General features: G+C 44.4%; 1 protein-coding gene across 3 annotated transcripts in view; it reads right to left on the bottom strand.

Annotated features, from left to right (window-relative positions):
- PATJ (PATJ crumbs cell polarity complex component) overlaps positions 1-14,898 on the bottom strand; it is a gene marked incomplete at both ends in the record, with an annotated part of 372,146 nt that overhangs the window by 85,634 nt on the left and 271,614 nt on the right. The window contains 3 exons of one of the 3 annotated variants that reach the window (XM_080692385.1): positions 2,623-2,740; positions 3,799-3,888; positions 8,436-8,510. In XM_080692385.1, the coding sequence (XP_080548511.1) occupies positions 2,623-2,740; positions 3,799-3,888; positions 8,436-8,510 (283 nt within the window). The remainder of the gene's footprint in view (positions 1-2,622; positions 2,741-3,798; positions 3,889-8,435; positions 8,511-14,898) is intronic. The other 2 variants (XM_080692386.1, XM_080692387.1) reach the window with 2 other exon arrangements.

The following is a 14,898-nucleotide window of genomic DNA, read 5'->3' as shown; positions in this document are numbered from 1 at the left end:
AGAGAGGGCGCCATCTGCTGGTCAGATGAAGCCAATGCACAGAAGCCAAGATGAGATTTCACGATGTTCATTAGATAGACATCTGCAAACTACAGATGGGCCAAGATGGCTTTACATTTTCAAAAGGAAAAAAGAGTCAAAGAAAAATCATATTTCAAGACATGTAAACATTATATGAAACCCAAACTTTGGTGTCCATAAAGAAACCTGTACTGGAACACAGCCCACTGATTCATGTATGGATGGTTTCTGGCTGCTATCACACTGCAGTGAGAGTTGAGTAGCTGCAACAGAAAGTGTGGGGCCCAGGAGTCTAAAATATTCACCGTCTGGTTCTTTATATTTGCTGTTCCCGTGTACATGAAATTTATTAGTCTAATGGCCTCCTGGTTAAGAGCAAGAAATTTAGTGATACAACCCCAATAACAATAAAAATGCCCTATTAGAATATTAAATTGAAAGCCCAATTTGTTTCTAGATGTTTGTGCAGCAAATATATTTCACAGTGAATTTCTCGCTAATTTATAATAAAATAATGTACAATAGTGGCACAATTTCATGGATGCTTTTAAAAGCTTACATTGCCTTTGTAAATGACTAGCCTAGTCTCCTGAGAAAAAGCAGTGTAATCTCCTGGAGATGCCATTTCTTTCCCTCTACTTCCTCCACACCCTGGCCAGTCCGGAATCAGACTTCATATTTATTCTTCTCCTAGAATCTAGCTCAAAGCCTGGCTCGTACCAAGTCTTCAGTGAACATTTGGTAAGTGGATGAGGAAATGAATAAAATTTTCACAAATTAAAATGTGGAGCCATGCATTTCTGTTATTTGATGTAAATATTGATTATATATCTATATATATATTATCAAAATTCAACTGTCTTTATCCACTGTCAGCAAACTTCCTTGGTAAAAGGCCAAGTGTGCATATTTTGGGTATTATAGGCCATATGGTCTCCATGTCTCAATAAAACTTTATTTATGGACACTGAATTTTGAATTTCATATAATTTTCATGAAATATGCATTGATTTTTTGAACCTTTAAAAAAGTGAAAAAAATCTTTATCTCATAAACCAAATACAAACCAGTGGTAGGCTACATTTGATCCAAAGGCAAGCCATATTCATCAGGTATTTTAGAATAAACTTAGTTTTCCAAAAATAATACCTATTTACCCAACTTTTTTTTTTTTTAAAAAGCTAAATATTCATTAAAAAACATGTAAAAGACAAGCTGAGTGTGTGCAGGTCTGTAATTCCAATGACTTGTGAGGCTAAGGCAAGAGAAGCAGAAGTTCCAGGCCAGCCTGTCTTAAAATTAAGAGATTGTCTTAAAAGTAAAAATTTAAGGCCAGGCGTGGTGGCGCACGTTTGTAATCCCCGCGCTTGGGAGGCTGAGACAGGAGGATCGCATGGGTTCGAAGCCAGCCTCAGCTACTCAGTGAGGCTTCCAGCAACTTAGTGAGACCCTGTTTCCAAATAAAATATAAAAAAGGTCTGGGAGTATAGCCCGGGGGTAGAAAGCCTCTGGGTTCCACCCCTAGTACCACCAAAAAAAAAAAAAAAAAAGTAAAAATTTATAAAGGGTTGGTTGGATGGTGTGTATACACTTCAGTGGTAGAAACCTTGCCTAGCATGAGTCCCTGGGTTCAATTCCCAGTACAAAAAAAAAATAAATAAATAAATAAAAATAAAAAAATAAAAAAGAAAGAAAGAAAAAAGAAAGAAAGATATGTAAAAGCAAAAAGATAAAACCCACAAAGGTATCATATCAGGCCTGCTAAAATTAACAGAGGGTTATGCTTTGCCATTGGTAAGCAAAATGTTCTAAAGAGTTCACTTTTTACTTATTAATATTGCATAAAAGCAAAATGGAAATACCCATTATTCATTCTGAAGTTCTATTTTCAACCGTAGTCAGCATAATTCAAGCCAGAAATTTAAAGACAGAATGTGAATTCCAATTTCTTTAAGCACTGAAAATAAGCCTTCAAGTAGCTTACATAGACATAGGCAGTGCTAAAAATTGGGCTCGATATGACCTTTTTTTTAGAACTGGGGATGGAACCCAGGGGCATTCTACCTCTGAGCTACACCCCCCCAGCCCTATTTTTTATTCTTTAGTTTGAAACAGGGTCTCCCTGAGTTGCAAAGGGGCCTCACTAAGTAGCTGAGGCTGTCCGTGAATAGGGATCCTATTGTAGGCCACCCGAATGCTGGGATTACAAGCGTGCGCCACCATGCCCAGCAAAACACAATATTTTGATGAGACTGGAGATCAATCTGTCAGGCTTAGAATCAAGCAGCATCTACTGGCTGGGGATGTGGCTCTGGGGTGGGATGTGGCCTAGGGAGTATGAGGCTCCAAAACAAATAAATAGCATTTATGGAAGGGCTTTTCTGTTCTAGTAGTTTTTTATTCAGTAAGCAGTTAGACAAGGATGGAGATGGGGGAAATGGTGTAGGAAGGAAAGACACTGGTCTAATCCCACAGCTAAGGAAATGGCGGAGGGACCCACAGCCAGGCTTCCTGATTCCTGGCACTGTCTTTGTGAGGACACCATCATCCCTTCCTTCCTCAGGGCTGCATGAGCCAATGCTGCTCATGGGAGGAACATACCATAGCCTGTGGAGCCTGCATCCGTTGGGGGGTACGATGGAGCCAGAACTGATGGTAGCTCTTGTGGACTGGAGGAAGCTTTGGCTGAGTATTTTTGCTGTTTCATCTGGCTGACAGCCTACAAAAGGAAGGAGAATTAGATGAACATCAAGGAGGAGAGAAGTAACAAGAGAAGACTTCAAAAATGCTGTTTTCTTACCAAAATAATGGTGTACTCCAATAATGACTTTTTTTTTTTTTTGGTGGTACTGGGGTTCCTGGAAGCCCTTCTACCTCCGGGCTACACTCCCAGACCTATTTTCTTATTTTTGGAAACAGGGTCTCTTAAGCCAGCGCGGCTGGCATCGAACCTGCACGATCTTCCTGTCTCCGCCTCCCAAGCGCGGGGATTACAAGCGTGGCCACCACGCCCGGCTTCAATAGTGACTTTTGAGACTGCAAGGTGGGAGGGGACGTGAGGTTGATTTTTGACCCATGCTTCCCTGTGTGACTTTACGCTTTGGTGAAGGATGGATCAAAGAAGGGAGGAAGGATAAAAGCTGCAGATACTCTTATCACTGTGATCTGTGGCTGGGGGAGGAGGAAGAACACTTTTGCAATTTTACTCATTCTGATGAAATAGTCATGAAGTCCACATGTCTGCTGAGCTCACTTAAAAACGATCTACACTTCGGATGTTCTGAGCATGTGACACTGTCTAGTCTGGATATGCTCACAACAGTCAGAGATGCATTAGGTGGGTTAATCGAGCAATATGAGGGGCAGAAAGGGACAGCAAGCATCCAGTGTAAGTCTACTAAATGCCAGGCACATCATTTACATTTAATTCATCATTTACATTTAATTCAGAAACAGTATGTTATTTAACTTTAATACCCAGTGCCTGGAAAATAGCAAGGACTCAATAAATAGTTGATGAGTGAATGAACCAGTGAGTGAATGAATAGATACAGAAAAGCCAAATTAAAGGCACGAGAAACGCAGGGCAGGAAATGCGCGTGCAATTCACAGAAGGCATAGGGAATTTTGCAGTGTGAGCTTTGGAATATTTCCTTGCGATTCTGGATTTTTGCTGACAATACCTCCAATGAATATTAGTGTTAAAATGCTAAGAGAAACCAAAAGGGCTTCATGCCTGCTTAACAGGCAGTTAAGAAACACAAGTAGTGACCTAGCCTGCTGTCTGGGTCTGTATCTAGCCAGGGAACCCATTCCCAGCTGGAAGATTCTGGTGGATGCAGTGAAGCACCAGGCTGTTCCTGGAGCCTAGAAATAGGACCAAGGTAACTGTTCCAGAACCATGACACCTTCAGCCGAAGGCTGTGCCTCAGTACTGGGCAGTGGAGAGTGTGTTACATCTAAGACAAACCAGTGACTGCACACTAGCATTGTGTCTAGTGTCCAAACACTTCCACATCTGTGAATCCATTCAATCATGAGAATGACCCTGAGAGTTAGGCAATATTCTTCTCTTTTGCGGACAAATCAGGACACAAATGTGAGGTAACATCTCTGAAATCACATAGCTAATTAAAGGAAGGGGCAGGACTGGAAGTCTGTAGTTGAAGAATGCTACAAATGTAAAATGTTGATCAAAGGGCTGCCAGACCATGGTGCTGTGTGCATTCATTTCTTCTCTCTGCCATTTTTCTATCATCATTTAATACTGACTGCATATTAAGCAGACTTATTCAATTACATATTTGTTTATTTATTTATTTATTTATTTATTTATTTATTTATTTATTTATTTATTTATTTTTGTGGTGGTACTTGGGGTTGAACCCAGAGGCTTTCTACCTCCGGGCTATACTCCCAGACCTATTTTATATCTTATTTGGAAACAGGGTCTCAATATGTTGCTGAGAGCCTCACTAAGTAGCTGAGGCTGGCTTTGATCCTCCTGTCTCAGCCTCCCAAGCGCGGGGATAACAAGCGTGCGCCACCATGCCTGGCTTCAATTACATCTTTAAGGAAGAAAGAGGAAAGTGGAGAAAAGACACCTATGGGGATGGCCAGAAACTGAACACGGTAGTGACACAGCCATTCTGAGCAGCACATTCCCAGCCTCCGTGAAGGTGGGTGCCACAGACTAAGTCCTGGTCAATGGGATAGACACTGAAGTGAACGCACGGTCTTTGGGTCATTCTCTTGAGGAGAAATATCCTGCCTTTCCCTTTGCCTTGGCTGAAATGCAATGTTCTGGTAATAGCTGGAGCATTGATCTTCCACCAGAAAATGGATGTCATGATTCAAGGGTGGTGACCACATACGAATGGTAATCAGGTAAGAGGCGCTTGGGTCCCTGATAGCTGTGAGGCACCCTATCATCTCTGAATCACACCCAGACTGTTGTGTGAAGTAGACACTTTTTGTAGCAACTAAGCCTATATCTTAACTTATCCAGTACTTATATCCAAGATTTATTTTGTATCTTCTCAAGAAAGAATGGAGATTCCCAACAGGGCTGAAGACAAGTTACAGAGTTCTTTTCTAAAAAATTATGTGAATTGTATAAAGAAAAAATTCAAGAGTAAGCAGTTTACTAGGCTAAAGTTTATAAATGCAGGGAATGGTTGATCCTCATCTCTGTATCCCAGCTCCATGTAGCATCTGGTGCTTAGTAGGTGACCAGTAAATACTGGTGGAGTTGAATTCAATTTAGAAGTGAGAAAACAGTCCAAGGAAATCAAGTGAAACACCCACCACGTCTGTAGAAGCAGACCTCCTGCTAGTAGGAGTGATGCCAGATGAATGTGGGCTCCTGAGGCTCATCCACTGGCAGAAAACCCAAACTACTAAGAGCAGAGAGAATGGATCCACAGCCATCTATTACCACACTAGATCCCAGGACTGGGGCAGAGTGTACAGGCCGTCCAACCCAACTGAACCAGTGGCTCTCAACCCTGCTCAAAAGTGGCATGCCTCAGAAGTTAAAAGAATTACGGATGCTCGGGCCCTCCTCACCTCCCAGATCAAATTAGTTCGTACCTAGGGTGTGGAACCCAGGCAAGGTTTACTTTTTTAATTAAGCCTCACTGTATAGAATGAAACCATGAATTCTTAACCCAGAGCTTCTAAAAGGTCCACAGAGGGAATTCTTGGAGCTGTAGAAACCTCTATAGCTGTTATCAAAATTATACTTCTTAGTCTTTTTCTAAGGAAAGGGCCCAGTCTATCAGAGCCCCATGACAGGAAAACAAAAACACTATTTAAAAGAAGGCATGAATTGCTCAGTTTACTACCACTAATGAGCTGTGTGACTGGAGACAAGTCATTTAACGGCCTCATTTGTAAATGACATATCTGTGCCATGCAAGGTTATTTTAAAGGTTAAAGATAAATAAATAAAAGTATCATTGTGCCAGGAACAACTTAGGAACATGATTAATAAGAAGCTATTAATTTTGTATGTAGTGCTAGGGATGGCCTCATATCTGCCAGATAAGCACTTGACCTCTGAGCCATCCCCAGGTCTATTAGGGCTTTTGTTTTTTGTTTTTTGTAACATATTAATAAACAATCAGCAGCCTCTTATTGGAAACACTCAGGGATGGGACTTTCATTCCCATGGAGACACGCACCCTATCTGGAGCACCCTGAACAGCTGGGAGGCTCTTACAAAGGAGCTGACTGCTCCACAGCAGCTGCCGCCCACTCGTCTCTGGCCAGTTGCGTTCTGCAGCCACTGGAAAGGCTTTCATTTCCCAGAGAGAATTCTTTAGACAGCTAAGTGCACATTCTTCAACAGATATTTGCAAACACATTATATAACACAAAATTTGTTTAAAAAATTTTTTGTGTGTGTGTGAGTCTGGGGATGGAACCCCGGGGCATTCAACCACTGAGCTACGCCCCCTGCCCTATTTCTTATTCTTTATTTTGAAACCGGATCTCACTGACGCAAACCGCAGCCCTACAGTCTCAGCCTCTCAAATGCTGGGATTACAAATGTGCGCCACCATGCCTGGCTTCAAATTTGATTTTAATTAATAAAAGTACTTTTGGTATTAGAGGTTCAATCTAGGGGCCTTCTAACTCTGAGCTATACTCCCAGCCCTTTTTATTTTAAAATAGGGTCTTACTAAATTGCTGAGGCTGTTCTTGAACCTGTGATCCTCCTGTGTTAACATCCTGGGTACTGGGATCACAAGCATGTGCCACCATGCCCCTGAGCAAAAAATCTGGTCTTAAATAAAGAAAGATTGCTTATGGGGTTTCACTTGAACTCAAGTTGGTATTTATTTATTTATTTATTTATTTATTTATTTATTTATTTATTTATTTTTGGTGGTACGGGGGGTGGAACCAAGGGACCTTCTACCTCCGGGCTATACTCCCAGACCTATTTTATATTTTATTTGGAAACAGGGTCTCACTAAGTTGCTGAGAGCCTCACTGAGTAGCTGAGGCTGGCTTAGAATCCGTGCGATCTTCCTGTCTCAGCCTCCCAAGCATGGGGATTACAAGCGTGCGCCATCATGCCCGGCAAGTTGGTTATTTTTTCTCTTTTTTTTCTTTTTTTTTTTTTTTTTGCGGGTCTGGGGATGGAACCCAGGGGCATTCGACCTCCGAGCTACAGCCCCTGCCCTATTTTTTATTCTTTATTTTGAAACCGGGTCTCACTGAGTTGCAGAGGGCCTCACTAAGTAGCTGAGGCTGTCCATGAACCGCGATCCTCCAGGTCTCAGCCTCCCGAATGCTGGGATTACAAGCGTGCGCCACCACGCCCAGCTCCAAGTTGGTTATTTTTAATATTCTTTCTACATCTGTTTGTTTGTTTTGTTGTACCAGAGATAAAGTCCAAGGCCTTATAAATATTAGGCAAGCACTACCTCTGAGCTGTATTTCCAGCCCCACAACTCTTTCTTTTTATTTTGGTTTTTAGTATATTATTTTAGAGAAACTCCAAAGGCATTTTGGGGGGGTAATTTTTTAAATATTATTTAAGGCAGGCGTGGTGGCGTACGCTTGTAATTCTAGCGCTTGGGAGGCAGAGACAGGAGGATTGCGCAGGTTCGAAGCCAGCCATGCTGGCTTAAGAGACCCTGTTTTCAAATAAAAATATAAAATAGGTCTGGGAGTGTAGCCCAGAAGTAGAAGGGCTTCCAGGAAGCCCAGTACCACCAAAAAAAAAAAAAAAAATTATTTAATTCATATAAGCTCGAGATACTATATTTCTTGAAAAGTAAAAATAGTTAATATATAAACAATGGAGACTTTGTTGGCAAGAAAGTATAAATTAGTACACAGAAATGAAAACCTGGACTTGGAAAAAAAAGCAAGGAAAAAGTTCAACAGCAAAAAAGCACAAAAATTTAATGAACAAAAGTTATATTTTTACTTTTTCTTTTTCTGGTGCTAGGGATCTAACCCAAGGCCTTGCACATGCCTGGCATGGGCTGTACACGGAAGTACATCCCCAGGTGCTCTATGTAGCTTTTTAAGCAAAGTAAAATTGAAAATCTAAGTAACACTAAAGTTACTGTATTTATATTCTTATAGAACCACAAATTCTTGAATCTGAAGTTTTTATTTATGGCATGGAGTAAAATAGGTGCTCTCAGAGTTTATCTTGTGAGGGTGTGTTGAGGGATGGTTTCTAAACACCTGCTTAGGGTGTTTAAGAGATGAACAGAGGACATTTCCACTACCCTGCCTATAACTGGTGACATGATTAAGAGTTGACTTCAGGCCATAAGATACATCATATTAAGTATACTAAAGTATTTGCAACCACCTCCTTTCTTCTAGAACATAGTTTGTATTGCACACCACCCCAGCAGAGAAAAAGCCGAGTACAAGTTACGCACGTCATTGGTTGGGTACTCCAGTGTCTTCTGATGGTCAGCTTCCTCCCCTTGGCCAATGGCCTGGGACAGGTCTTCCTGAAAAACCAAAGACTCAACCAGTTAGCAGGACTGTAGGACTCAGTGAAGTTCCATTTGTCTGAGAAGCAAATTACCAAGATACACGGGAAACTAATGCACAGCCAAAGCACATTTGTTAATTGAAATAGACAGTTATACTAATATACTGGCCAGAGTGTTTATTTCTGCTTCCCACCACATCCTGTCCTTTTATTATGGGCAAATTTATAGGGGAAAGTATCATCAAATGGTTAAGTTTAAGGCATGAATTCAGCCGGGCATGGTGGCGCACACTTGTAACCCTAGCGCTTGGGAGGCTGAGACAGGAGGATCACACAGGTTCGAAGCCAGCCTCAGCTACTTAGTGAGGCTCTCAGCAACTTAGTGAGACCCTGTTTCCAAATAAAATATAAAAAAGGTTTGGGAATATAGCCCGGAGGTAGAAAAGCCTCTGGGTCTATCCCCAGTAACACACACACACACACACACACACACACACACACGCGCGCGCGCGCGCGCACGCACAAGGCATGAATTTCTGTGTCTGGGCTGGGACAGGCAGGGAACATGGAGAGACACTGACTTGGACAGCAGGAAGGATGGGTTGACTCTGGCATTTGGGAAATGTCTGAGAGAGCATGGAGTGGTGTCTAGTAACCAGAAGACAGGCTAGCTGATCTGGAAATGAGAAGATCTGAATAATGGGGTGTGAGAAGTGTGGGATCCTATCATCTCGACTTCAGAGTTCTGCAAACCTGAAATGCTATTTCACCTCTTCAAGCCTCAATTTCTTCATCTACAAAATATAAAAAAAATAACAGTAGTCTTACCATATGGGAACTGAAAGGGTGAAAGGAAGTGATACACGAGAGTACTTGGCATGGTACCTGGCAAGTAATAGTATGTGACAAAGATGCTCACTGCGCAGGTAAATGGCACTGAGCGATGCCAACCACGTTCCAACCATGGGGCTGGGTCACTGAGACCAATGACCTGGACAGGACACGGGAACATGACATGGTACGCCACCCTGGGCGCCTTTCATGGACTTATCCACACACCTTTCCTCAATAGGCTCCCACTTACGTTTATAACAAAATAATCTTTCACAACTGTTAATAGGTAATAACCCATCCTGCCTCATTGGCTCTCTATTGGTTTATAGCCTAAGAGCTTTGACCCAGCATGGATCCAGAGACGGGAGCCGAGGTCTCCTGGGCGACTGTGACTTCTCTTAGCTACCTACCGACTGACTTGTCTTTTAGGGCCATACTTAACCCACTCATTAAGATTCCTTTTAACTTCTCCTGTTTGGGAGAAAGTACCTAGAACCCATCTCCCTCTCTCTTGAACTTTGCTTGTATAGATTATATGGTATAAAATCAACTTAGAAGTAACCTGATTTCATAATTCTTCCTGTAGCCCTTCTATAGCATGATCAATTCATTTTTGTAATGTTATACTGTTTTTTTTTTCTTCTGGGAATTGGACTTAGAAGCATTCTATCTCCAAACAGTTTTTATTTTAAAACTATAGCCCAGTCCCTAGCAACTTGCTAGGTTGCTGGGTGTCTTGCTAGGTTGATGAGGCTGGCCTGGAATCTGATCTTCCTGTCTGCCTCCCAAGTACTGAGGTTACAAGCATGTGCCACGGCGCCTGTCTCTGTATCTTTGTATGTCTCTCCCATACATTAATATGATCAACTTTATCCAGTCAGGTAGATTTTAGAGCCAATGTGAAAGAAAGGACACACAGTGAATATGACTGATGTCTACTTCAGAGGGCCACCGAGGACAGAGAAAAAGGCACGGAACGGCAATGAGGCTAATGGAAATGGTTCAGAGTAAAGATTTCATATTGCCTTATAAATAAAAACTATTGGTATCATTTCGTCTAGTGTGGAACAAATGAACATAGGAGGAGCAAAATGCCTTCTACAAAAATGTAGCAGAATTAATGAGAACATTGGACTGGTCACGCCACCTCGTTTCTTGTACTAATTACCCTTAAGCCTCTGGGCCAAAGGAAGGGGCCGGTATATAACTCTGATGATGACAATGACAGCTGAAGCTTAGTACAATATGCCAGTTTCTGAGCTAGGCAGGTTGACTTTTATAAGTATACATAAAAGCACTATATATTACGTACTGTTATTCTTTCTCTCTCCCTCCCTTTCTCCCTATATCTCTCTTTCTCATTCATTCTCTCTCTCTCAGCACTAAGAATTGAACCTAGGAATGCTCTACCACTGAGTTGCACTCTCAGTCCTTTTTATTTCTATTGTATTTTTTGCATTACAGGGGATTGAGCCCAGGGGCACTTTACCACAGAGCTATATCCCCTGGCCAGTTTTTTGTTTGTTTGTTTATTTTTGCGGGTCTGGGGATGGAACCCAGGGGCATTCTACCTCTGAGCTATACCCCCTGCCCTATTTTTTATTCTTTTGAAACAGGGTCTCACTGAGTTGCAAAGGGCCTCACTAAGCAGCTGAGGCTGTCTGTGAACCATGATCGTCCTGTCTCAGCCTCCCAAATGCTGGGATTACAAGCGTGCACCATCATGCCTGGCTTTAATCTTTTATTTTGAAACAGGATTTTACTAAGTTGCAGAAGGCCCAAGTTTCTGAAGCTGGCTATGAACCTGTGATCTTCCTGTCTCAGTCTCCCAAGTACTGGGATTATAAGTATGTGCTATCACACCTGGCTTTTTTTTTTTTTTTAAAGATCTGAGATAATTGAGGCACAGAAAAGTGCAATGATTGCCAAACTAGAACTCAATATAGACACATTTTGCTCTCAACCAGGGAGAAAATCACCAGGGAAGGGAAGCATGTTTACCTCCTCCCAGCAACACACACCAGGTGCACGGTCAGCCTGGCCAAAACAATTCCATTATTAGACTCAATACTAGGTCAAAATAAAATATGCCTGCTTATTTTGAACCTGGGATAAAAAAAAAAAATTCCCGGCCACTGTACTAACCTTGGGTTACTTCCCTTTGTTTAAACATCAGTTTAGAATTTACCCATCTTCCAACTCTTGTACTGTTGGAATATTTGTATGTCTTCAAAGCTGAGTTTGGGGACATTCTAAGACTGTGCATAGGGGACCCTAAATAAGAAGACTGAGGAAGCATGGGAAAGAGCATCTTGTTTCATGAGACACACTGATATGGCTCATTATTTTGGAATAGTAAAACAACCCTCAGCAGAGCTGTGAGCTCTTAAAAGACAATGCTTTGTTGATCAATGAAACTATTTTTTTTTTTTTTAGGCGACTTAATGCAGAGGGATTGAATCCAGAGGCATTCTACCTCTGAGCTATGTCCTCAGCCCTGTATTATGCTTTTTTTTTTTTTTTTTTTTCTTTTTGGTGGTACTGGGGTTCCTGAAAACCCTTCTACCTCCGGGCTACACTCCCAGACCTATTATATATATATTTTTGGAAACAGGGTCTCTTAAGCCAGTGCGGCTGGCTTCGAACCAGCGTGATCCTCCTGTCTCCACCTCCCAAGCACGGGGATTACAAGTGTGCACCACCATGCCCGGCTTTTGCTCTATTTTGAAACAGGGTCTCACTAAGTTGTGGAGGGCTTCACAAGTTGCTGAGGCTGGCTTTGAACCTGTGATCCTCCTGTCTCAGCCTTCCAAGTACTGGGATTATAAGCATGCGCCACCACATCCAGCTTTCAGGGAAATTATTCTGACCAACAGAAGGTACTTCTGAGGGGTGGATATAAAAGGCAATACTAGGAAGATCCTATATGATAGATAATAAGAGATGTCCAGCTGCAATCCCCAAAGATGATCAACTGTCCCAAAGCGGGGCAATCAAGTACCTTGTCTAATTGTCTATGAGCAGGAATTAGAACCAAACCAGAATACCAAAGCAGACACAAGGGAAGAGAGTCAGCCCCTTTCCTGCAGAGAGGCCACACACTCACCCAGTAGCAGAAGAGAATCAAACAGATAGAGACACACCCTGGCAGCTCCAGACCTCTGGTTCCAAATGCCCCTGAGGTTAGGTGTCAATTATGCCCTTGTGTATAGCAATGTGCAGGGTGAACAGAAGGTAACCTGTAGCAGAGCACTATAGCCCCAGACGAGAGAAGCACTAGCTCACAAGAAGCTGGGGATTCAGAAGACAGGACCCTCCACTCAGCTAAGCAAGCCTGAGAACTGGGCTCAGAGTGGCATGTCATTTTGCTTCTTTGGGACCACAGAGCTAAGAATTACAATTGTAAGATTACTGTCTCAATTTAGAAACAACAACAACAACAAAAAATCTGGCTGGTACTGGGGCCTCCGAGGCCAAGATAAGAACCTGCCGAGGGGTTAGGCCGGTGCTGGGGCCAGCGAGGCCGACATCAGAGCCTGCCGTGAGGCAAGGCCTATACTGGGGCCTCCGAGGCCAGGATAAGAGCCTGCCAAGGGGTTAGGCCGGTGCTGGGGCCAGCGAGGCCGGCATCGGAGCCTGCCGTGAGGCAAGGCTGGTACTGGGGCCTCCGAGGCCAGGATAAGAGCCTGCCAAGGGGTTAGGCCGGTGCTGGGGCCAGCGAGGCCGGCATCGGAGCCTGCCGTGAGGCATGGCCGGTACTGGGGCCTCCGAGGCCAGGATAAGAGCCTGACGAGGGGTTAGGCCGGTGCTGGGGCCAGCGAGGCCGGCATCGGAGCCTGCCGTGAGGCAAGGCCTATACTGGGGCCTCTGAGGCCAGGACTGGAGCCTGCCGAGGGGTTAGGCTGGTGCTGGGGCCAGCGAGGCTGGCACCGGAGCCTGCCATGAGGCAAGGCTGGTACTGGGGCCTCTGAGGCCGGGATCGGAACCTGCCGAGGGGTTAGGCTGGTGCTGGGGCCAGCGAGGCTGGCACCGGAGCCTGCCATGAGGCAAGGCTGGTACTGGGGCCTCTGAGGCCGGGATCGGAACCTGCCGAGGGGTTAGGCCGGTGCTGGGGCCAGCGAGGCCGGCACCAGAGCCTGCCGTGAGGCAAGGCCAGTGCTGGGGCCTCCGAGGCCGGGATCGGAGCCTGCCGAGGGGTTAGGCCCGTGCTGGGGCCAGCGAGGCCGGCATTGGAGCCTGCCATGAGGCAAGGCCGGTACTGGGGCCTCCGAGGCCAGGATAACAGCCTGCCGAAGGGTTAGACTGGTGCTGGGGCCAGCGAGGCCAGCATCGGAGCCTGCCGTGAGGCGAGGCCAGCATCAGAGCCTGCCGTGAGGCATGGCCAGTGCTGGGGCCTCCTAGGCCGGGAGCGGAACCTGCCGAGGGGTTAGGCCGGTGCTGGGGCCAACGAGGCCGGCATTGGAGCCTGCCGTGAGGCTAGACCGGTGCTGGGGCCTCCGAGGCCAGGATTGGAATCCTGCCAAGGGGTTAGGCCGGTGCTGGGGCCAATGACCAGCATCGGAGCCTGACGTGAGGCAAGGCCACTCCTGCGGCCTCCAAGGATTGAAGCCAGCTGAGGGGTTAGGCCGGTGTAGGGGCCAGCGAGACCAGAACTGGGGCCTCCCATGAGGCAAGGCCGCTGCTTGAGCCAGCGAGGTCTGGATCAGTCCACTGAGTAGCCAGGCCACTACTGGGGCCATCAAGAGTGGGATCGGTACTTGCAACGCAGCATGCACAGAGAAATATCACAGAAAATATAAATCAGACGCTTCTCTTAATCAGCAATAACTAGGAGGAAAGGGGCAACAGGAAGAGGTTGAGCTATAGAAAGGGCCCTATAGTGATGCAAGTAATGTGACCAATCAGAGGGTATATAACAGTGGAGGACGGAGCCTCTTTAAAAAGCAGGAGGTACATAAACAAATGTATCAAAGTTAATCACCAAAGAAGTGTGGGATGGAAGAAGGAAGAGGGAATGGGATGGGGGCTGGAGGAGGGCTAATTGGATGATGTGTGCTTGTATATCCTCTCAAGTCTTATACTCCAATGTGACTGATATATGACTACAATGCACAAATTCAAAAAATAAATTAATTAAAAAAAATAAAGTAAATAGGAGGCCGGGCATGGTGGCGCATGCTTGTAATCCCCCCCCCCCAAAAAAAATTTGATAGCAAGCAGTTGCATCCAGGTAAATTAAATCTCCAGTTGTATAATAAGTCTTCCCAGCAGACAAATAAACGGGGTTGGGAATAAAGATGAGCTAACAGATACCAGAAAGGTAGATCTGAAGCAAAAGCATGGACCTGTATAATATTAGATTACCAATGCCAATCTCAAAGGCGTGTACAGGGAAGGGGGAGGAGGCTGGGAGCTGGAGGGAAGTGCTCCCTGAGATGTGCACTCTATACTGCAGTGTGATGTGCAGTTGCAGTGCACCAATAAAAGAAAAATACATTAAAAACAAAACAAAACAAAAACTATGAGCCTTCAGCCTACTGTCTTTGGGCTCATGGGGTTACTTTCTCTGT

The sequence above is a fragment of the Muscardinus avellanarius genome, assembly GCF_963383645.1.
Source record: "Muscardinus avellanarius genome assembly, chromosome: 3".
Taxonomy (NCBI): domain Eukaryota; kingdom Metazoa; phylum Chordata; class Mammalia; order Rodentia; family Gliridae; genus Muscardinus; species Muscardinus avellanarius.
This window is presented reverse-complemented; position numbering and strand designations above follow the sequence as displayed.